General features: G+C 44.2%; 1 protein-coding gene across 1 annotated transcript; it reads left to right on the top strand.

The window, feature by feature from the left end:
• Nucleotides 1-206: 206 nt before the first annotated feature.
• On the top strand, nt 207-23,369 carry LOC139201920 (genetic suppressor element 1-like). The gene is made up of 16 exons (XM_070831368.1): nt 207-262; nt 9,003-9,182; nt 10,635-10,834; nt 13,300-13,466; nt 13,593-13,796; nt 14,675-14,830; nt 15,694-15,983; nt 17,147-17,465; nt 17,560-18,164; nt 18,350-18,462; nt 18,552-18,831; nt 19,892-20,005; nt 20,099-20,479; nt 20,670-20,978; nt 21,286-21,389; nt 21,519-23,369. The coding sequence occupies exons 2-16, from the start codon at nt 9,005-9,007 to the stop codon at nt 21,654-21,656; spliced, it is 3,558 nt and encodes a 1,185-aa protein (XP_070687469.1). The 5' UTR covers nt 207-262; nt 9,003-9,004; the 3' UTR covers nt 21,657-23,369.
• The last annotated feature ends 1,416 nt before the right edge of the window (nt 23,370-24,785 follow it).

The raw sequence follows: 24,785 nt of genomic DNA, 5'->3' as shown, positions 1-24,785 counted from the left end.
CCTCCTCCTCCTCCTCCTCCTCCTCCTCCCTCCCCTCTCATACCCCGCCTCTTTCTCTCTCGCTCGCTCTCTCTCCCTCCCTCTCTCTGTGTGTGTCTCTCTCCCTGAGGACAGCTAATGTGTTGTCCTTCGTCTTCTCACATCGGTGTGTGTCGTGCTATCGGGGAGATCACACAGTGTCTCGCTGCACACACAGAGCCGCTGCAATTTATTTAACTAAGGATGCGCAAAAGCCGAGGTCTCTCTTCTCTTTGTTGAGGCGGTAAGTTGTCTGTTTTCTCTTGTTTTAGTACTAACCGTCTTGGGGTTTGCTTTGCTGTAGCCTGGAGTGAATAATGACGTATCTGCTGCTTTTAAAGTTAACATGCGGTTGAATTGTTAAGTATTCAGTGATAGTGGGTGGGTATCTTCTGTGGTGCTGAGCGACTTCGTCTAATGACCTTATTATGGCTTATTATAGTTTTTTTTTTTTAAATATTCCTACGGGCTTTACTTTGTAATCAAGTGTGACTGTGTGTACTTCATCATGGGTTAGTTTCGATGTGTGGGCAGTTATGTCCACAGTGTACATTTAATCTGTTTTAGTTGGTTCAGACTGTTGGAGGAAGTGAAATGCTATTTTTATTCGAGGCTATTTTTAGATGAACTGCAGTAGACTATAACACTCAAAGTGTGCAGCGTGTGATTGAATCAGTCAGCAATATGTAATCAAACTGGTTCAACTTGACGGACAGTGTGAAGACAGCAGCTGGAGACTGCTTCTGCTCAACACTGCCAAAATAAAGCGTCAATTGACTTTTAATGGGACTTAAGATAGTATTGCAAAAATAATGCAAACACGTTCAAATACAATGACTTCTCGTCCTTTAATCTTTTTTTTAACCTCATGGTGGGCACATTGTATGCTCTTATTTTGAAGCTAGATACCTCACTTCCTGTTTGGTGTTGTTAAATGTGCGCTGCTTGACGCAGCCGCAGAAGGTGAGGTTCGTTAAGGTGTTTGTGGTTCGTTGTTTTGCTATTTTTCTTGTCAAACTCGTCGGTGATCAAACACCGCTTGTGTTTGCTCCTGTCAAACTTAATGCACTGAGAACACAGCGGTGTGTCAGCCAGCTTCCTTGTGCTGGTTTGTCACACAGCACCCATGGGAGTCAGAGGAGTCGCTCTTTAATCCGGGACCTTTAACAGTGACTGTATTGTTTGGCTGAGATAGATGCCGCCGGGCGCATTAATAGCAGTCAAGCGGATCACGTCGCTTTTGTGTGTGTACACAGCCCGCAGGTGGAGTTCAACACACACACACACACGCGCGCGCACACACGCACACACACACACACACACACACACACACGCACACACACACACACACGCACACACGCACACACACACACACACACACACGCACACACACACAGACGGTCCATGCGCCATGTGCTGCTCCTGACCTGCCGTAGACCAGCTGCTCAGCAGGGGTTACTGAGTAAACCTCCAATCTCTTTAATTACCTCCCTCTCATATAGATACTGTAAACCAGACCCCACTGCTCACTCTCCATGGCTTCAGATTCACCCACAACTTTTATTTCTTTGAATTATAAAAAAGCTATATATATATATATATATATATACATATATATATATACATATATATATATATATATATATATATATATATATGTGTTGGCAAATCAAATGTTAAAAGTCAAGCAAAAGTCATCATTCAGCATTATACTCCTCTGTAGTTTGGTGGGCTTTTCAGGGGTGTGAATCCAGTCATCTGATCCTACTTTATGATACTTTTTATCTCCTGTAGATTCTATATCCCCGGAGCTGAAACTTCTCTACAGTCAGTTAATCATCCACAGGAGGAAATTAATAGGCAACTATTGTGATAACTAATTAAACATCGAGGTCATTTAAAAAGCAAAAAAACGTTTTGTATGTTTTTATATCATTGTGCATTCAATTCATTTGGACCTGGACTTGGTTCTGGACAAAACAGGACAAGTGAAGATGTCCTCTCAGCACGAGGAAAAATTGTGATAAACATTTTTCACTGTTTTCTGATGTTGAAGAGACCAATTGATTAATTGATTAATCAAGAGCATAACACTCTCTTCCTGACAATGGAAACAGGTTTGTGGAAACAGTCTTACCAAAGGGATTTAGCATATCGTATGATCTTAATCTGCAGATGGAGTTTACCTTGTTGTCATGGATCTGAAAACAACAACGTCACCAAAAGGGCCATTTCAGTCCATTAAAAAATCATTGCCGGTAATGGTTAGTTGCGCTCTTAAATACAGTATCGTATTATTTAAATAGTGCTGTGCTGTCCCAGATGGTGCAGTGTGAGACTGGCCGATGTTTATTATTATTGTGATATCTAAATGTTATTAAATATATTACTGGAGACTGTAAATGTCTATACTGCACTATAGAATCAGTCTATAGTGCACAGCCTTCCTCTTCTGAGACAAAATAAAACAGAACATGAAGACACAAAGCAATTATTTTATATTGTTTCATATTATTTTTGTATTTAAAGGATCATGTTTCAGTCAGATATACAACTGACAGCCAAAAAGTACACGCTGACATAGAGGACAGAGGTGATGACAGGAATAAATCAGCTGCCAAGGCTGCTTTTCTCATCGCTCCAGTCCAATCTATACAGTAATAATAATAAATGAGGAAGGAATCCATAAAATCTGTGAACTTAATTTCCTCAGAGACAACCGCATCTCTCTGATTTGCTGACCTAAACCTCAGCTGGGATGCTTCTCTTTCAACACTAACATCATTGTTTACTACAGCGATTGTTGTGTTGCAGGTCCTCTTTCACAGCGTGCACCTCAGTTACACCCTGCGCTCATCCAGCAGCAGCCTGACACAGACAGTCTATGTGCATCTGCTAGTCTGTTTGTCTTTGTACACCTTTGTGCTACGAGAGTGCGTCTGCGCGTGTTCCCCCCCTCTTCATGTTTGCTCAGATGGTTGAGGTCTAGCCGCTGTGGTGTCGGCACCTGGTGAGCAGAGCCGGCCCCAGGCCAGGGGAGGAGGAACTGTGGCTGTCAACTGTCTGACACGTCCCTCTGTGTACACCCCCGCCACCAACACTGAACACACACAAACACAGAAACCTGCAGGCAAGAGTAAGATGCAGCCAGGCGCCGAAACAACCTGAGACAGAGTATGATTGGTTTGCCTCAGATTGTTTTATCCTTTTGCATCATCTCCGTATCAGAGAGGCGAGACTGAGCCACGCGCTGCAGAGGAGATCGATGGCACAGGGGGGAAAAACAGAAATGTAGCCGACGTGATGGGAGAGGCTGTTGGGTGAGGGGCAGGAGACTGGAAAAGAGATAGTGAGGAGAAAATGACAAGGCAAAGAAACGATAACACGGACAGATGGAGGAAAGTATGAGGGTCCCAAAACAGCTGCTATTTATATCTTCGTTCTGTATCTGACAGACAGTGACAAGATGTTTGCAGACAACTACACTGATTAGAGAAATGGAGAAGGGGTCACTGAAAGAGGAAAAGCGCCCTGCAGCCACGAGGAGGTGGAAGTGACGGCCTGGGTTCAAGGGAGGAGAGGAGAGAAGAGGAGTTTTTCCAACGCAGCTACCCCGTCTTTGCTGACAGCCCACATTTCTGCTCTAAGCTGTGGCGGTGATAATTTATAGACCTTTCACTAACATCTAGACTCTGTTATGATTGCACAGTAAACATGGCTCCGCTGTAGCGGACACACTGTTTAATATGAAACAGAGTAATGACTGTTACACTTCCCATACTTCCTCCATACTGTCCTGCTGTGTGCTGCTAGTTCTCTGCTCCAGCATGTCTTTGGATGTTCTTCCTGTTGTTTGTTTTTTAGCTGGCGGTGTTGGTTATTACAGTATGTGGTTTCTCTGCTCCATTTATCCCAGAACCATAAATGCATGCTGGCTGTTTGGTCTCTAGGGGTCACATGCATACGTTTTGTGACGCACAGTGCCCGAAACCTGAGTCAGCTAATTGTGTATGTGCCTGTCTTAGCATGTATTTATACAGGCCGCTCACATATGTGTGCTTTGGCTGATGTCATTGTTCTGTCTTATGTCATTTTTCTGACGTTTGTGCTAATTTCCCTGCCTATTTCTGAGTTGGTGAGTGTGTGAGATGCTGGAGTGGGAGAGTGTGTTCGTTGTTTATGGATTGTAAGGAAGTGTTAAGTGTTTCTGTGCGAGCTGCAGAGTGACTGGAGCTAGTAAAGCCATTTAGCAGCCCCTGGAGTAACCCTGGAGACTGCTGTGTTGACGCCACTCTGACTGCTATTACAGACAAGTTTAAGAGGCTGTAAAACATTTGGCTACTTTTCCTCTCCCTCTCTTTCTCTCTCTCTTCGTATATATATGTGTGTGTGTGTGTGTGTGTGTGTGTGTGTGCTTGTCAAAGGAATGTGAAAAAGTCTGCCAGCTATTGTAACTGCAACAGTAGCTGTTGTTGCGATTAGTATCATCTGCAGGAGCCCAAATAACGTCTTAAAACTTAAATAGAGCATATTCACTGTTGGGAGAATGTGTGTTTGTGTGCACGCTCATTATCGGTGCAATGTTGTGTAACTTCATAAACTCAAGTGAGGAGAGTCAGGTTAATGTCTAAGTGTTAACATTGTGGACGGCACAAGAACAGACACACTCAGACATGCCAGTGTGATGAGGGTTAATGAGTAGGTAGTGTGTGACAACCTCTTCTTTCTTCCTAATGACCCATCCCAGCTTACACAAACACACACACACACACAAACACACACACAAACACACACACACACACACACACACACGCAGACATTGTGCTTTTTTAATGAGCTGACAGGGCAGAGCAGGTCCCCCCCTGCTGTCCTCGCAGTCCCCCTGTGTAGTGGGTGTTTGCTTGTTTTAGAGTGTGTGTATGAGAGAGAGAGAGAGCGAAAGTGAAACAGACACACACACACACACACACACACACACACACACACACACACACACACACACACACACAAATAAAGGTGTCAAAGACACAGGCCTCAACATGTCCTATATCACTTACATCATGCAGAGCCGAGTGTGATTTTGTACGTAGATGTGTTCGTGTGTAGATGAATGGAGTCACACCCGCATATTATTTCCATTTTGGTTCCACTTTTTTTTTGGCGCACGCTGGAATATTTTTAGCCACGACCGGTCGGTGGCTCCAGAGACAGGACTGACAATTTGGACCTGAGTGAAAACATATTTAACAATGGATAGATTATAAAGAAACTTGGTACAAACATTAATGTCTCCCTGATGTTGAATTTTAATGACTTTTCATTTCGTGCCCCCAGCAGGTCACATCACTGAGACAGTACACCTTGAAATTAATATACAAAAATGAATGGCCTCAGTTGTACTTTGAGATTAACGCTAACGTGCTGAATCTTAGTATGTGTCTTAACTGTGTTGCATGTTAACTCACTACATGTGTGTATTTAAATGTTACATATTAAATGTTAGCATGCTAACTGTAAGTACGTTCTCACAGCTGAGGCTGACAGGAACTTTAAGATTTAATGTGAATCCAAAAATTTCACCTCATTTTACTCGCCTAAATTCAAGTGTTATTGTAGTTGTGTTTATCCACCACAACAGCCAATGTACCAGTCATTAGCTGTAGCTGTTAGCTAGCTAGCAACATACACGCTGACCTTGTGTGAGTGTGGCAGCGTGTGTTTGTTTAAAAGCTCAGACTGAAAACTTACCTGGAACTCAGTTTGGCTTTAACTTGTGCTACCTGGAGGGAATCAGCATTGTGTCTTTAAATTCATTTTGTCATGCCTCCTCTGAAATTTACATCATTTAGCCTGAAGGCAATTTAGGCAGTTGCTTGACTTCATGCTAACATGCTAAATGCTGGTGACTTTGATATGTTGTTGCGTTCGTGGTGACGTCAGTATGTTAGCTTGCTTGCGTTCGGCTCAAAGCGCAGTTAACTGGTGGAAATGAAGTCTGACGATGTAGAGCCTGGTGAGCTGATTCTTAGACCTCCAATAATGGGCACCGTTCAGAGGATAAATCATTTTGGTTACTGTTATGAAGAGCAAAGTCGTCTCTCCATTTTTCACCCACCAAACAGTTTTCTGGTGTGTAATGTGCATTTCAGCCTCAGGGGGCTGCTAGCACGGCCTTTTAGTTGTGTTTATTCATTCAGTCATCACTTTTAAGAAAGACTCCTAAAGGGAGTTAATGTCTTAATTTGTATTTAGGGCTGTTGTGTGTTTCACCCTCCAGCCCCCCTGCTGTTCGGGGCAGCAGAGGTCAGAGGTGAAGGGTGAAAGGTCACTGTCGGAAATCTCCCCTCCCCCACCTCACCCCCGTCCCCAAAGCAGACAGAGCTGACTAGCAGGGAGACAGAGTGATGGATGGAGGGTTAATACTACCCTCCGCCACACACACACACACACACACACACACAGATCTGAAACCACACACCCACCCTCCCCGTCATCACCATAAACCCTCCTCCTCCCCTCCTCTTTCTGCCCCCCTCCACCTCACCCCCAACCAGTACCCTCCACCCTCCAGGAGTGCGAACCAAAAGGAGGGAGGATGAAGAATGGAGAGAGAAAAGACAACGACAGGGAGCACAGTTTGAGAGAGAGAGAAGGGACAGCGAAGGAGAGAAAATGGAAATATAAAAAGAGTGACAGAGAAGAGAGGAGGAGGAGGAGGAGGTCGGATGGAGAGGGTGGTAGATGGGGAGGGAGGGAGGGAGGGAGGGGAAGGAGGAGGGGGGCGGTGGATGTAGAGGAGGAGGGGGGAAGTGGATAGAAAAGAGGTCACGTGACCACGTAGCAGCTGCAAGGCTGAGAGGGAGAGAGAGAAAGAGTCTCACAGAGGAGCAGAGAGACGACGAGCAGGAGGAGAACAGTGAGCAGGAGGGTGAGTGTGTCTGTATGCATGTTTGAATTATGTGCATATGCATATGTTAGTGTGTGTGTGTGTGTGTGTGTGTGTGTGTGTGTTTGTGAATGACATGGATACATATCAGAGCAATAGCCTGTAAGAAAAGATTGTAGAAAAAAGGAAGAAAGAAAGCAAGAAACAGAGAGGAGATTATGTGTGTTGGCTTTTGTTAAATAAGCTCCAGTGTGCTGAGATAAACGAGAGAGAGAGAGAGAGGGAGAGAGAGAGAGAGGGGGAGAGAGAGAGAGAGAGAGAGGAAAGAGTGAGTGAGTAGAGAGGAGAGAGGGAGAGAAAGAGTCGATAGAAACTGTCTTATCATCTCTCCCTTGACTGCTGGGCTCAGCAGAGACAGAGATATAGACACACACACACACACACACATGCACGCACACACACATCCTGTCAGGATCCGAGCTTTTACTCTCTTCATCTTTCTTTCCTTTTCTGTGTATCTGTTTCAATTTCAATTTGCTTCATGGGCATGACACGTAAATACACAAGTGAGATTAAGGAAAATGGTGAATAAAGAAGGGAACAGAAATTAAGTGGAATACTAGAAAGAAACAGGTTATATAAGAAAAGAGCAGCAAACGTCTTGTGCACCCTGTAATGCTCTGCTGCTTAAATACATCATACATGCCAGAAGCTGCATGCGTGTTAATTGTATACATTACACACATTATCTAGTTAGAAGGAGGTTGACAGGCTATTTGTTACCCGTCTGCGTTGCTTTGTGGCTGCTGGTAACAAACTGAGGACAGGAAGCTTTTCATCAGCTGGCAGGGTCATAAAACCTGGAGTCGCTTTTTTCAAAACTGATAATGTTTAACTCCAATGGCTGGGTTTAAATTGTCAAAACATGCAGGAGAAATGTACCGATCTGATGATCTTCATGATTTCATATAACAACTTCTGTCAGTCTCCACTTCATGTTCACTTACTTAATGAAAAAATCTGGCTTTTGTTCATTTTCTCTCCCTCTCTCGCTCTGTTTATCATTTTACAGCTTCCTCTGCCTGTCTTTGCTCGCATGTGTGAAAACTGGCAGGTATGAAATAGACATCTAATCTGACATCAGTGTATATGAGATCTATGACACTTTCAGTGAACAAACTCTTGAGATCTGACCGGCCTTTATTCTCTCACTTCTTCAAAATCACCCGCATAATGAGCAGAACATTCAATAATGGTGTTCAACGTGCACGCATGAATTTTTCATGAGTGTGTTTACTGCTTTGGCTGTTTGTTTGCTCTTCCTGTGGCATATGTGTGTGTGTGTGTGTGTCTATGTTTGAAAGGTGGTTGTGTGTGTGTGTGTGTGGTGGTAATGAGGTCATTGCTGTAGCAGGCAGGGGGCTGCTGGCTAATTCCAGCTGTAATTAACATTAGTGGGTCAGTAAGAGGGTACAGGGTGAAGACAAAGGTTACTGTAACCACATTTGCTCTAAGTGTGTCCACTACACTGATGGCTAGTTATCTGTGTGTGTGTGTGTGTGTGTGTGTGTGTGTGTGTGTGTGTGCATGGTTGCATCTGTGAGAGTGTAAATCTGCGGTGATACTTGGTAATGTTTGCGTGTAGACGCTCCCGAGTTTCTTAAGATGTCTTGGCTGGCTCCCTTGAGGAAATGGACATGTGTGCACCCATGTGTGTGATTTGCTATTAGGGTCACCGCTCTATTTGACACAGCTCTACTCCCTCCACTCTGTCTCTAGTGGAGCTGACCCACGCGTGTGCGCTCACTGTGATGTCCAGACACAAAGGCAGAAACACACACACACACATGCACACGCACACTTGTCTATTCTCTTATGTATGTATTCATTCAAGATAAATGAGATACCAACTGGGTTCAAAAAGTGATGCACTTTTTGACAAAATGTCTAGAAAATAAATCTCCTTTAGAGCAAGGTGGTAATCAAATCCCTCAGTGGTCAAAAGAATCACAGACTTTTGCTTAACTGGACTGGGTTTTACTCAAAGATATCAGACAAGACACTTCATGTCACATTTGCTTCTCACTCTCCTCCCCAGGTATGAACCATGAGTCCAACAAATCACCATCATTAGGAATGATCTCCACGGCAACTCGCACCACGGCCACTGTCAGTCCCCTCAGCCCACTAACCAATGGGAACGCAGTTGCCCAATCTGCAAACTCCGGATTCGCTGCTGCCCTGCGTAAACTGGCCAAACAGGCCGAGGATCCCAGAGGTGAGCGGTGATCTAACCTCTTTAAAACCCGGAGCTCAAGCAGCTTCAGTCCCTGGAGATCTGAAATGGTCCTTAACACACACACACACACACACACACACACACACACACACACACACACACACACACACACACACAGCAGACTCTTTTGTTGGTCACACCCAAAAAGAGCCTCCTCTACCACTGCTGTCAGGTTTGTTCACCCTCTGCACATTTTCATTGTTTCTGTCACCTGAGCTGTAAAAATGTTTTCTTATTCCCTGTGGGATAACCACATTGTTATGCTTTCTTTTTGATACTAATGATATACAACATGTTAATGAGTGCTGGCTAAGCTGGCCAGGCTAACTCCCTGTTTTCAGCGGTTAGCTGGGCAGCGATAGCTTTATATTTACTACACACACGAGTGGCATCAGCCATCTCATCTAACTCTCTGCCAGAAAGCAAATAAGTGTATTTCCCAAAATGTAAAATTACTCCTTTAACATGTGAATGAGGTAGTAATGACCAAAAATTTAACAGTGTTTTGCAACACAGTGTCAGTAAGTGTGTAAGTAGATAATTTCACACACCAAGGTTGTGTTTTGTGGATTAATGTGAAACGTTTTGCTGCCTGGTACCTCTGGTTTTGTCTATATGTGTGTGTGTGTGTGTGTGTGTGTGTGTGTGTCTCACTGAGCTCATTGGTGTACTAATGAAGGTGTTGAATAAGAGCTGACCTATTCTGACCTCTCCCTCTCTGCCTCTTCCTTCATCCGTTTCCATTCATCTCCTAATAATGAGAATCTAATTACAGTCAATTATAACAAGCTCTCTCTCTCTCTCTCTCTCTCCCCCACTCTATCCATCACCATCTTGTTTTCTCTCTCTCCCTTTCTCTACCTAAGGCTGTAGATGAGCTCATTCGTTCCCACCTTCCCTCCGTCTCATTATTTCCTCTGTCTTACCGTCTCTGAATGTGTTTGTGTTTCTGTGTGTGTATACTGATTAGTGAGTGTTACAGTAATAGAGTGACGGTAGACACACACACACACACACACACACATACTTTCTCTTTAGCACATTTAACACCAGCCCTCTTCGCCGTGTCACACCCCAGCTTCTTTTAACACCTAATTTATGACATCCTTCTTGCATTCCCTCCATATCTGATTTTTGTCTTTTTAATCGGCATCACACACAGACACACTTTCATCTTCTACCATTTTCCTCATCTCGTCTTCTCTCCTGTCACATTTTGCCAGAGTGCTTTTAATCAAAATGATTCAATCACTGTTTACCCTGTCGCAGGCCAGCAAAAAAAAGTTCGTTTTCCTTTTTCGTGTACCATCTGTATTATGTCACGGGGGGATTGTTTGATCCTGACATCTTTTTAATCTGATCAGCCGTCTGATAGCTGCAGTTTATTCCTGACTCTCCCGCTGTCATTTACCCCGTCTCTCCCCTCCTCAGGTTCTGCCGTCAGCGGTGAGTCGTCTCCAGTCTCTTCCCCGGCCACCAGCCACAGCTCGCCAGTCACCACTCCTAAGCGGGGCTCATTAGGGCCCCTGCTGGGCCAGACGAGGGGCCACGGTGTCCCGAGCACCCCTCCGGTAGTCACCATTGCCCCCACCAAGACCAGCAACGGCCTGTGGAGGGCCGACGGACGACAGGTAAGACACACCGTTCCCTCTTGTGTTCCAGACAAGTTTGAGACAAGACATCTGCTGTGCTCACTCAGTGAATCTGTACTTTTTGTTCCCTTGTCTTGCTGGTTTCTCCTTTTCTCATTTCTCATCTCTCTCTCTCTCTCTCTCTCGCTCTCTCTCTCTCTCTCTCCCGTGCACAGATGAGTCGTCTGTCTCTTTCTGTTTCCTTTATGCGTCCTGCTGCTGCTCCCTCCATTAAAGAAATAGTCCCAGTGCTTGTCAGCATCAAACTGTCAAAACCAGCCATCCCTCCATTTCTTTCTTTCTATCCCCCCACTCTCTCTTTCTCTGTCTTGTCTCATTCTTTCATTTTCATTCTTTCACCCCTCAGCTTCACCCCCTCTTCCTCTCGCTAATCAGTCCATGTCTTTTTCAGCAACACATGAGGGGTTTTTAAAGAAACACTGGAGGCCTGGCACCTATTGTGTTCAGCTTCCTGCAGTGTTTGTGTGTGTGTGTGTGTGTGTGTGTGTGTGCATGCGTGTACTTGACCCTTCACCACAAAAGGCGTAGGATGTGAAGAGGGACCTGTGTATGTGTGTGTGCACTTGTGGATGTGTTTGCTTGTGGGTGTGTGAGTGAATTTAAGGTGGGGCGAGGAACCAGGCCCCTCGCACAATGCAAGGGTTAGCCCCCACAGTAGCCACTTCCCCCTGGATCAGAGCTGCCTTTCTCCCCTTCACAAAGACCACTCTGTGGCTCTGCCTGCCTGGGGCTCCCATTCAGACATTCAGAAAGAAAGACGGAGGGAGGGAAGCAGGAAAATAGAGAATAGGATGTTAAGAAAGGAGGGGAGGGAGAGTAAGAATGAGCAGGAGAGCGATAGAGAGAAGAGAGAGGGCTCTAAAGCGTAGATCCAGCCCTTACTGTGTGCAGCTTGTCCTAGAACAGAGAGGAAGACAGAGGACAGGACGGTTTAAGCAACAGAAAGAGACTGTTTGTGTGTGTTTATTGCTGCATCTGTGAATGCTGTTGGCTGTCTGCGGGGTCAGAGGTTAAGGAATGTGATAGCTGCTCTCCAGCACCCGTCGTGTGTTGTCTCCGCTCTTTTTTGCACCAGTGAGGATTGCTGAATGATGGAGAGACAGAGAGAGAAAGAGAGGGAAGGTGTTATCATCACGAGCTTGAATCTGCTTTCCATGAGTGACATTCAAAACTATTCAAACATATTCAAAGCACAGATATTTCACTGCAAGTCAAGTGCAGTACAAAACTAAGGTAGCAGGTCGGGTGTTGCTGGGGGAGGTCATTTGTTTGTGGTTTGTCTGTTGTCTGTCTGACCTGTATTGCAGTCTGTTGCTGTAGCAACAAGATTTGACACCGTATAGAAGAAATGTATATTTTCTTCTCATTAACATACCGTCGCCACTGAAAGAATGAGTGCCTCAAAGGCTTTTACCACTGTGTGTGACACTTACACTGTTAGCAGTGTGCCTCTGTGAATGTCTTATGTGTCGGTCAGTCCACTCTGGTCATTGCTTTGGTGCAGACTGAAATATCTCAACAACTACTGGATGATTTAAATGACCATGACCTACATGGTGCCCAAAGGATGAATCCATGTTGGTGATCCTTTTGCTTTTCATTTAGCACCATCATCACAACAAAAATTTTATTTGTTGCAAACTTTGTTTTATCACCAAATTCCTGCAACTAACGACATTCCCTTCAGGCCCAGTGGTACTTAGTGGTTTGTGTAAATTAGTAAGCATTAGCATGCTAACGTGCTAAACTAAGATGATGAACATTGTAAACTTTATACCTGCTAAACATGCATGCTAGCATTCTGATATGAGCATGTAGCTCAAAGCACCGCTGTGCCCAAGTGGCCTCACAGAGCTGCTAGCATGGTTGTTTCTTTTTGGCCTTGTTTAAGATTATCTTTTGGCTAATTTTATCTTCTTTCATTTTTTTGAAGGAGTAGAATAATGACACATGACATATTAAGCAAACTGGGACTGATCCTCAGTCACATGGTATCTATTTATTGTAAATTTATATCAAGTTTTGGGAAATTTTGTAATTTGCCTTTTTCATGACTGATTTTTTCATAGTGGTGATTTGAAGGTTTAAGATTTACTATAATCAATCAAGGATCAAATGCAACTTTGTGGTGACTGAATCCTCTGAGTGGAAGTAGAGAAAGAGAGAGAGAGAGAGCAATGAAGGATAGAGCAGTTGGCCAGATATTAGGATCATCTTTCGACTTTGATCTTGACCTGTTTTGACACATCAGACCCACTTTTCCACTCCGCTGAGCCTCTGGGTGCAGCCTCAGGGGGAGTTTTACTCAGTTGCTCCCTCTCATTTCCCTCTCTGCTTTTCCTGAACTTTTTTCTGCTCAGTGTCAATCGAGCCCACACTCAGACCCCATGGATATACATAGTAATGCTGCTCTCACACTGTCTGCCCGCCTGTCTCCCTGTCAGGTTGAGCCGGGTGTTCAGGGACTCAGTAGCGAGCGGGTGGGTACTGAGAACAACCAGCCACAACAGGATAAGAGGACTCCGCTCACGCCTTCACCTCACCCCCTGGCTCACCCCTTTGGCCTCACCCCGAGCTCCGTCATGCAAGACCCCAGAATACAGAGCCTTAGGTAAGTGTGTGTTTGTATAAGAGTAGTGATTGATTTTGCTCATAAACCCCCAAAAACGTCATACAGAACCCATCTGAAGCCACATAAAACATCTTGAGGTTAATGCTGCGTGGACTTGCTCTGCAGTTTGCCTGGGCAGATGCACCCCGTCGTTCCTTCGGGTGCCGTCCCAGAGGAGTACCTGAGAGCGCTCCGGCCCTTCGCCGCCTCAGATGACCTCCGGCTGACCTCTCTACCCCTGAGCCTCGACCCTGCTGCTGCTGCCCACGCTGCAGCTGCTGCTGCTTACTATCATCCCGCCTACCTGCACCACCCACTGTCCTTACCAAGGTAAGAGCTGCAAAGACTACATCACTTACAATGCATGTGATGTTATTATCAGTATACAGTATGTTTTATCTAACCAAAGGGTAAATCTAAGGGGAGATTTGGTAACGTTGGGGCACAAATGCTTTAGTTTAGCATGGACTGCTCTGTGGATTTACCATGTTAATACTGACAGTTATAGTCAGTTTGGCTTGACTAAAACACCCCTTAACCCACTACCCAACCTGCCTTCACTGCTCATTTCGGTTTTCAAAAGAACCAGGCTTTCAGGAGTGTTGTTTAGTCAGTGTACATTTTAAAACAATTATCACATACAGTAAGACAGAAAGGCAAAGAGACGTTATTTGAATAGCACAGTCCGTGCGCAGGGTGTAAGACAAAGTGTCCTTGAGAACACAATAAAGATGAAATTGCAGAATGAAACGTCATTGTAAAAAGCACTAACTACAATAAAAGGTGAAACAATACAATTTATGGCGCTTTAAATCTAAAGATCTACTAGAAATAAACAAGTGAATTAAACTATCAAAATTGTTTAGTTTTGATATGCTGAAGTTCACTCAGCACTATCAAAAGTGTTGGTGAAAAGTTCAGGGGGACCAGTTGTTGTTTCTAGTTTATGTCAGAAAGCAGCACAGGACAATGAAAAAAATGGTCCGTGCTGCTGAAAACCAGGAGTTCTCCTGTAAATGCCTCACTTAACTTTCTAACTAGTCTGTTTACGAGCATTTTTATTCCGATTTCATATTTCTGCACCTTCCACAATACCTCCACACGTACGTCATGATTTCACCTACCTGCTGTGATGTTATCTTTATATATTAGATAATCTTCCACCTTCTGACTCATCTCAGTGGTTTGCCTCTGTCTGTCTGTCACAGGATGGAGGAGTCCCTGTGTCTTTCTGCGCTACGGTCACAGTTCTACTCTGTGCCTGCAGGGGGCACTTTCCCTCCTATCCACCCCTCTGCCCTCCACTTGCACCTGCCTGGAGGCCGCTACCCCGGAGAGCTAAACCACACAGTGCTGGCTGAGAGGTAACACACACACATGCATGCATGCACACTCTTACTTTCCCATCATTTGTCTTTCTTTCTTTCTTTCTTACAGCAGCAGATGCTGTGTATTCTCTTTCTCTCTCTCTCTCTCCCTCTGTCTCTCTCTCTTTCTCTCTCTCTCTCCTCTGTCTGCAGGGCTGTGTAATCTCTCTCTGCAGGGTAGGCACAGGTTGCTGAGTGTGTGATATTTTTAGCACACACCCCACAGTGCCTCCTATACACTCATCACACACACTGCCCTTCACACACACACACACACTCACACTGCACACCCATACACATGCATATGTAAGCAAGTGCACACATTAAATCTCACACACATGCACATAAGGAAGTCTTTCTTTACTCTCTCTTTCTTTCCTCAATTTTCTTTCAGTACTTTGAGCAGTTTCACAATACACATTGTTTCCCTGTGGCATAATGCACAGGGCGAATGTTTGTGTTTGAAATGGATGGTATTTATCGTCTGCTTCTGTAATGGCTCCTGCGTATCCTGTAGGTTTGTTTGTGTGCTATTGATTGCTGGTGAATGTGTTCTGGTGTGTGTGTATGTGTGTGTGTGCGTGCGTGCGGGTGTGTCCTTTTCCTGTGGATACCTATTAAGTGTTCATCTGCTCTTGCTCAGTCATGCTGTGTATGGATTATTTTCCTCATGGTAAGTGGAGAGAGCGTGTGTGCGTATTTGTATGTGCTTCTGCGTGTGTGTGTGTATGTTTGAGCAGAAATGTTTGTGTGAGGTTCACCAGTGTGTGGTTAATATCTGCCTCATGTCGGGTGTTGCATCTCTCACCTTCTCCCCCTGTGTGTGTGTGTGTGTGCATACTTGTCAACCTCCCCCACAGGCTACAGATGGAGAATGAGCTCCGCCAGCGAGAGAGGCAGCAAGAGCGTGAACGAGAGAAAGAAAGGGAGCGCGAGGCAGGGCTCGAACGAGAGAGGGAGAGAGAGAGGGAGGAGGAGAGGGGGAGAGAGCGGGAGAGAGAGCTGGACAGACAGAAGGAGAGGCAGAGGGAGAGACATCAGCAGATGGTCAGAGCGGCGGAGAGCCACTACCTGGCTGAGCTGCAGGCTCGGAGGGCACCACCGGAGGACAGGGCCAGGCCAGGGGAGAGGCTGACCCCAAACAGACTGGGTACCTACACACAAACACACACACACACACACCACACGCGTGCACTCATGTATGTGCATACATGTAACCCCACATACACAAGAAACCGCTTGTAATGGCATTGTGGGTATTACAACCCAGGCTCAGAGAGAAGCAACGTGGAGGGGGAAAATAAACCAAATTTTAAGTTTATTAACTAAATGCATTAAAAAGAGCTTCCTGAAACAGTTTAGAAATTGCAGATGCCTTGACTTCTCCTCTAGCATGACCAGAATAACGGAATTTCCATTTGTGTACAAGAACTGTCACAATCTTTTGAGGAAATTTGCAATGTAACTTGAAACCTGCTTTTTAGAGCTCTGAGGTCACCCTAAGGCCAAAATGTCAACTCTGCACACAAGATATCTCCTAATCTAATCGAAGGCAGTGTGCCGTGTGAATTTTGCTAAACGCAGTCATGTTTCCTCAAAGTCAAGAGCTTTTCTTATAATGATCTTAACTGCAGTGGGTCCGTGTGTGAAGTATACTGCATATGAATCTTGACTGTTGGATAATATGCCTTTTGTGATCTTTTCGGTGTGCACCAGTCTGACATTCACACTAAAGTGAATAAAGAAATACCTACAGTTGTACATCAGTGGTTGGTTTGACCTTGACTACGCACCAGTGCATTGAAACTTGTGGCATGATCTTTCGCTCTTTTTGAAGAACCACCTCAGATGAATTATACAATGTACCTGCTCAAAGTGCCACCTTTAAATAAAATATGTATTCAACTGGTAAGGCTGTAGTATTTGCAAATAATTTAATATATTATCGTTCTGTTTGATACTTTGGGTTGCAAACTGTCGTGGCACCTCAAACTTTTGGTCTAAGTTCTTTCTTGTCTCTACTTTCACACCTGAAATATGGCACAGCCCAATCTGTTGGTTTTCATAATTGATTCCAAGTAAATATATGAAGTTTAATGGATTGAAATTTGGTGAAACTTTTAGTTAAAATTTTATTGGTCATTCATGGAGTCCATGCTCGTTAAAACTGCAGTGTAAGATGCTTAATGTCTGAATAAATCTCTGAATGTTATAGAATGGCCAAAGACGTTTTGCTGTTCAAATGTCTACAAGACAAACTGCCATCATGTCCGAGAACTAATTCATGGTTTCCAAACTGCACTGTTTCTCCAGATAAAACCAAGGAGCCAGAGCACCCAGGTTTCCCAGCACCCAAACCTCTGTCCCTGCAGCCTGGCCTTCACTCCTCTAGGGGCTCTATTCCACACCCTGTGCCCAGCTTGGTGCCTTCTCACCTGGGGAAGCATCATGCTGCTACTGCTGCTGCTGGTGGGGGAATTCATGGAGCTCTGGCAGCTGCCATGATGACGCAGAGGGCCAGCGAGGCGGCGTGGTTAACACGGCAACGAGGGCAAGGACAAGAGAGGGAGGGTCCGCTGGAGATGGGCCTCAGGTCACCTGGGAAAGGGGTAGAGCCGAGGAGAGACCACAGGTGAGAAAGCCGAAAGAATGAGCTGTAGAGAATGAATTATTCTTCTGCAATGATACTAAATGGGATTTTATTTTATGTTTATGTTCCTAAACAGAATTAATTCAGTCAGTCACCAAGGCAGCAAAGATGCACCTCCCTGCCTCGGCGCTCCTCCTCCCCTTATCTCCCCTAAAGGTCCCCATCATCCTCCTGCCCCTCCGACTACACTGTGGAACCCAGCCTCCCTCGTCGACACCCCTGCAGACTCCCGCAGGAAACTCAACCCTCCCACACCACCAAGTCGGCCACCTCCTGGACTTACCAGAGCGGACAGACCGCCCCTGAGCTGGGGGGACAAGCTGGAAGAAGGAGGCAGGAGGAGGGCCGAAGGCGCAGAGAGGTACACCTCAGTGAGGGCAGCTAGTTTACAAGAAGCAGGTTCCTGGAACAAGGCAGAGCAGGACAGAGCCATCCAGAGCCTATATCACCGGCAACACATCAGTAACCTCCACCAGAGATCCTACGCACCTCTGCCTATCCCCGGTACCTGCACTGACCCGGGGGGACGGTGCCAGGCAGCCTCTCCGTCTCCAGTGAATGAGCGACAGACTCAGCCGCCCGACAGCATGCTGGTATATGACGAGGTCCTCCAGCAGCACCGGCGGCTGCTCAGCAAACTCGACCTGGAGGAGAAGAGGAGGAGGGAGGCCAGAGAGGGAGGTGAGCAGGATGATGAAGGATAAAGAGGCATGGAGGTGGAAAGAGAGGGCGTTTATGAGCAGTAGGAGAAGTGCTAGGCAGAGGAGATGACGACAGGGAATGCCTGCTTGTGCCATTAAAATAATCCATGGGTCTGCAATCTCTTTAGGACAAAGGATAATTTCTCTCTTTTCTCCCCTTACCAGGTTATTACTATGACCAGGACGAGTCATATGATGAGAGTGATGAGGAGGAGGTGAAAGCCCATTTGAGGAGAGTGACAGAACAGCCCCCACTGAAGCTGAACACATCCTCTGAGGTGAATAAACACAGACACACTTCATAGATGTGCAGAACACGCTGTATTGTTTTAGTGATATTCACCTGCCTAAATTTCTCTCTCCAAAGAAAGTGGAATACCTGCGTCTGTGTGGTCTGACCACACTGGCCCATCGCGATGAGCTTGTGATGCAGAAGAAGAGGAAGAGGAGGAGGATGATGAGAGAGCGCAGCCTCTCTCCGCCAGCCGTGCAGGGCAAGAGAAAAGCCTCTTCACCTTCAACACCTACAACTCCCTTAACTACTCCGTACTCTGCCGAGCAGATGGACAGAACCCCCGAACTGGAGGAGAAGAAGGACTTCCTCCTTATGTTCAACCTCTCCCATGTCAGCCCACAGCAGAGGAGAGGTAACAACCTGTTTAGCATCCACACACATCCTACGTGCTACTCCACTCTATTCGCAGTTCTGGTGATTCCCCGTGGAAAAATACAACACACAGTTTCTCTTGGTTTTATTATTTACTGAGGCTGTAGGAGGAGAGGAGAATAAAGTTAGGGCGCATCTGGAGAGGAGGGTATGGCCACATTTTCTACTTTCTACTTTCTCCAGCAAGGCTAAGTTTGAATTCACAGCCTGTCAAAATATAGTATTAGTTAAAAATTTATGAATTTATTTTAAGAAGTTATTAAGCTAATGTATTTTTAATGTAAGAATGTTGATACCCACATTTTAAAAAAGGGCAAGATTAAATATTTAGATGTTCTTTAGAATGTTCTTTAAAATATATGCGTATACATACACACTGACTGAGGGAGAGCTTTTGTAGCATATGCTATTGATTTAGTAATCCTGCAACAAACACTACTTTTGTATGTTTATAATTCCCTGTTGAACAAATGCAGAGCTCGTTATTTCCCTTTATGTATTTTTAAAAACCTGGAAATGTTTTTATTTTATCCATTCATTAAAAAAATTGTATACATAAAAGATATAAAAATTGGATTTTAAAATACTGTTTTCCCTGCAAACTCCCTGTTGTTTAAACCTTAATTATTTATTACTTGCTTAGAGGGACTCTGGTACATAATCAGGTGCTAATTGCACTCTCTCACTCTCAGTTACTCTCATAATTTTCTGTTCCCAAGAGCATTTTCTGATCTGTCAACACTGCAAGAGGACCTAGCTTATAGTAAAGTGCGATAACCAGCTTTTGGATGAAAAGAGGCATAAAATCTGTTTGAAAATCTTTATAAACCAATCTAAAAGAAATATCAGTTCCAGGTGAAAGGTGGTAAAAACTGAAAATAATGAGCCATTAAACCTTAACTTTAACTTTTAATGCAGCCAGCTTCCCCCATTCCCCCATTTGCTGACCTTTATCCATCGGTTCCTTGTGCCAGTCGATATTTTCAGTCTGTTTTCAAATATGAATGACAGGTGTTCTCATTCTGTCTTTCTCTCTGCAGATAAGGAGAGGACAGAGGAGCTGCTGAGGGCCATTCAGAAGAAGACTGTGACATTAGACACGCTCAGATATAATCCTCTACCTCCGTGTAGCAGTCCGCCTGCTCCCTCAACTGGTGAGACACTTTAGCACACACACACACACACATTTATATGCATATTTGAAGTCCAAAAACTTTTTTTAAGGAACCGTGTTACCATGTTTGTAGGTGACTCCTCATCAGCCCCTCTGCCGTGTCAATCAAATGGACATCTGTACCCAGACTCTCCCAGCCCCTCTCCTCCCTACCTACACAAACCGAAGCATCTCCTCCACAACAACACATTCAAACCCTCCACTGACACCCACATGGCCTGCATCCCTCCACCATTGACCCTTCATCATGAAAAGCCTGACATCATGGAGTCTCAGCCAAACAGGAAGCTCCAGGGCCTCCAAAACGGCGTTGTTGCCTCTTCGCAGAAAAAGGAGGTCACTCCTGTGCAGAACGGACGGACTCGGCCCCTGGAGAGGTTCACACCTGAGGCCTTTGCTCAGCACTTCCACCAGGCCGTGCTGCAGTCCACACACAACACACTGCAGAACAAAGGTTAGCCACATACTCCCATGAGTGCATGACCATTAGGTTTGATTTTGAACTTTGAAATGACAAAGTCCTGCCACCTAGTGGTGTTTATGTGCAATATCATAGTACAGTTTAAATGTCTATCAGTGACCATATTGGCTCCTACTGTATCTAGGACTGACTTTGACTTTTTGTCTCGCTCTTTTCTTGGTAGGAGGCTCAAATTGTATCCCTGAGGCCGGCATGAAGGCCGAGCGCTCGCTGCCTCACAACATCTCTCAACTGAAAAGTTCAAATCTGAACCACGCCGTTCAGCATGCACACATCAATGGACATCACTTCCATTTCCCTCTAGCCAGTAGGGACACTGCAGGACCGCGGGAAAACCTGTCTGATGAGGATGAGGAACAGTCTGGTCAGGAGGAGGAAGATGAGGAGGAGGAAGAGGAGGAGATAGAGGAAACTCCAAGGAGGTGGCAGGGTATTGAAGCAATTTTCGAGGCTTACCAGGAGTATGCGGATGGTGAGTACGAAGCCAGAAATCGTAAAAGTTTGTCTCGGAGAGCTGAAAGGTTTTACTTAATGACTTTTACTTAATGAGTTTGTTCTTTGAAAAATCTGAGCTGTAAATACCTCATTGCTTGAAAATATTCAAGTGGTGTAATAATAAAAAAAAAGGGGCTGACTGACGTTGGATTTTGGAAGTTGATACCAATATTGATTGACAATATTGGCCAGTATACGATTTTTCAGGTAATTTGTGTGAAGAGGTATTAGAATGGATGAAATCTTCCCTCACTTTGGATTTCTGTGTATTTCTTTCTGTACAGAATTGAGTATAGAGAGGCAGGTTCTTCACAGCCAGTGTAAAAGACTTGAAGCACAGAATTACAATCTGACCAGAACTGCAGAGCAGCTCTCTCTCACTATGGGGGTAAGTATCTGAGACCTTTTAATGCCACTGTTCCCATTTTGCATTTGTGCTGCTGTTTGTAAGCGATGCAGCTTAACGCAGACTGTCTTGGTTCTGTCATGAGAGTCATGTCCGTCCTTCATTTGTCAGGAGCTGGTAAGTCAGAGGCAGAAAGTGAGAGAGGAGAGGGAGAGGCTGCAGGCCCAGCTTGAGCACTTCAGGAGGTGTTTGACACTACCTAACATTCACTGGGGCAGGGGGCAAATCAACGGGCATACGCCGAGGTGACCTCCGACACCGACTCCCTGACAGACAACGCCTCTGACAGCGAAGGAAGAGTAACAAGAACAAGACGGACTGGAGCCAAACCACTCTCTGCACTTGAAGTACCCGAAGGAGCCAATCCTTGTCTTGTTTCCCTTCTGGCTAATCAGTTATGCTACTTTACTGGTACCAGTTTCAACTGATTACCTGCCATGTTTGCCGCGGTAACTGTAAACCACGGTGACCATATAGTCTGGGCATTCACACTCTCTCTCTCATTCTGCCCGTGGATTGTAACAACACTGTGTAGGTGAAACAGCGTCTTTGTCAGAGTAATAACCACTCCCACTAGTCCCTGAGTTGGCTTTAAGTACTTTCCACTATTCAGCTCATATACATTTTTGCATTACATTTTTTGGATTCGGCACAAATCTGTAGCCTCTCTGGACAGCAATGAGAAGAGACTGAACACAGAGTGGTCACTTGGTTAATACTCAGAGAATGAAAATTGAGTCAAGGAATCAAAGCACACCTCAGGCCTTAAAACTTGATAGGATGCACTTGAAATGGAACTGAAGGAAATACTTGAGCGTCCTCTGTGTGGTATAACGTTCTAGTGTCTACTGACAGATGAAGCAGTTTGTGCACTGGTAAAGGTTCTGCAGAGGACAGGAAACATGGAGAAGATATTATCTATATAACGGCAAATGGTATCAACAAAGTTTTTTGAGGTTTAGTAAATTTTCCTTCGGTAATCAACTGTCACTTGTGATAGATGAATGAGTTTTGTATGTTTTATTGTTTTAATCATTTCGCGTGGGAAGCCATATGTTTTGTTTGAAACGCTGCTGGTCAGAATAAAAGGGTTAGAAAATGAAGGATGTTAGGGCAGTTGTATTTGAAAATATGTTTTGTGATGTCAAAATTTCGAAGGATTGACCAAGATGCACCGGAGACAACATGGCAAAGGCCTCACAACATTTTCACTGTTCAGTTCAGGTGGTTTCACCCAGAGTCTCTAAACCATCCACCCTCCACATGCCTATACATGTTGATAAAACTTGAAGAGAACAAAAGTTGTGATTTTTTTTTTTTTTTACTTTTTTTTTACATTTTTTTGCAACACTCATCACTTGAGTGAAACTGCAGTACTTTTAGACACACCGTCCAACCTTACTAATGTTTTCACCTCTCTGAAGGTGGAATTGTTTTGGAATAACTGATTTTGTTGAGGAAACCAAAAAGCCAAATTATTATTCACTTCCACTTCCGCACTGTGTCAAAACTAAAAGACGATCTACTTTTTCTTGGTTGCTCTTAGAGTACTTGAAACAGTTCTCGAACCGTTCACAGGTGACAAGAACATCAGAATGACACAATCCCTCTGTGGATAACAATAAACTACATCCTCTCCGCTCTTTTGATGAGATTTATTTTTGTTCAAGCCAGATAAAACAATGTCACAAATAATTCAGATTTTTCCCTCCAAATATTAAATTCCCAGGAGCCCGTTCCCCATAAGCGCAAGCTACAGTAGCAGTCTCCCAAAATCACCTGACCTCCCTGTGTCACCTGTTCAGTCTCCTCTACGAACTCGCTGTGAAATCCTGCATCTTTTTTTTCAATCAGTTGTTATGTAATGTATTATTTGGGCTGTATAATTGTGATGAATTATTTATTAACATATATTGCTGTACATTCTGATGGAAATTTACATTAAAATATTTGTAAAATGTCTTTGATCGGTCATTGTCGTGTATCTGGGGAGAGATGGTGATAAATATTCAACAGTGGCTATGTTTGAATTCACTCAGGTTGGGATAGACAGCAACTTGAACGTGTGCAGTCACACTCATGAATATCGAGTCTTCTGATGTATTTTCTTTTCTTGAATAATTTCAGGCTATTTTCTCTGCCCCTGAAACCGTCTGTGCTGTGACTGATGCATGTTTTTAACAGATATTTATGACACAGTGGCAAATGGAAAATTAAAAAAAACCCTCTTGTGTCAGACCCTCCATCCATCAGTAGGTATAACAGCTGAATCTGATAATTACAAGTCCCTGCAGGATCTGTGCTCAGCGATCACACTGAGGAAACATTAAGCTTCTCCTTTGCACATGGATGTTACATGTAATGGGTTTTAATGACAGACCTGGACATGCACTTGAGGAGACAAACGCTTTGTTAAAAACAGCCTGTAATGGCCTCTACCTGTGCCACTATCAGCTTCTCACCCCCCTGTTGTTATTTATTAATCTTACATAAAAAAGGGCTACACATTAGTTAATTCAACATGTAGACGTTTAATCAGTTTAATGAAAAAGCAAAGGAACAGAGCCAGTATTCCTATAGTGTATAATGCAAATATTTATGTTTGCATCCACACCCACAGTGAAGTGGACAGTTTCCTTGCCATACGACATAACAGACGTACAGACGTACGAGAAGATGTAAGATGTGTCAGACGTGAATCCAAGTTCTGTTTCACTCTCATTCAATCACTGAGGCATTCTGAGGAAAGCAGTGGTGGAACGTACATTTACTCTACATTTACTTGAGTTAAGCGTTTTGTGCAGCTTTATACTTCTACTCCACCACATCTCAGAGGAAAATATTGTACTTTTTAGTCCCCTTGTCTGACATTGTAAGTTATTTTTCAGATTACAATTTTTCACTCTCTTTCTGTCCACTGAAAACCAAACCATCTCCAAATCTGGTAATTTTGAATTTGAATGCAACCGATGAATTGAAGGATTAAGAGTTCCTGTATTATGTTGAGAAAATGGTCCTTCTTAAGATAATTAAACTGTATTAAAATAAGCCTTCGACATAAAGCCCAAAAAAGGCTGTTTTACTGAGTTCATGAAAAGTTTTTAAACTTTTTAGAGATATGTGGCTCTCACAGGACAGTGATGCTACACACGTCATGATGATCTTATAGACCATGATGCATTGCTGAGTACTTAGAATAAATAAAAATAACTACATACTTTTATTTAAGTAGTTTTGAATGCAGGACTATTACTTGCAGTGGCGTATTTTCACAGTTTGGTATTGATTCTTTAAATTAAGTAACGGATCTGAACACATTTTCCACCACCGGAGGAAAGTTTCTTAAAAAAATGCCATGTTTGTCTTTAGCGTCAGCTG

The sequence above is a fragment of the Pempheris klunzingeri genome, chromosome 5 (genome assembly GCF_042242105.1).
Source record: "Pempheris klunzingeri isolate RE-2024b chromosome 5, fPemKlu1.hap1, whole genome shotgun sequence".
Taxonomy (NCBI): Eukaryota; Metazoa; Chordata; class Actinopteri; order Acropomatiformes; family Pempheridae; genus Pempheris; species Pempheris klunzingeri.
The sequence above is the reverse complement of the archived record's forward strand: the minus strand, read 5'-3'. Positions and strand labels throughout refer to the sequence as shown.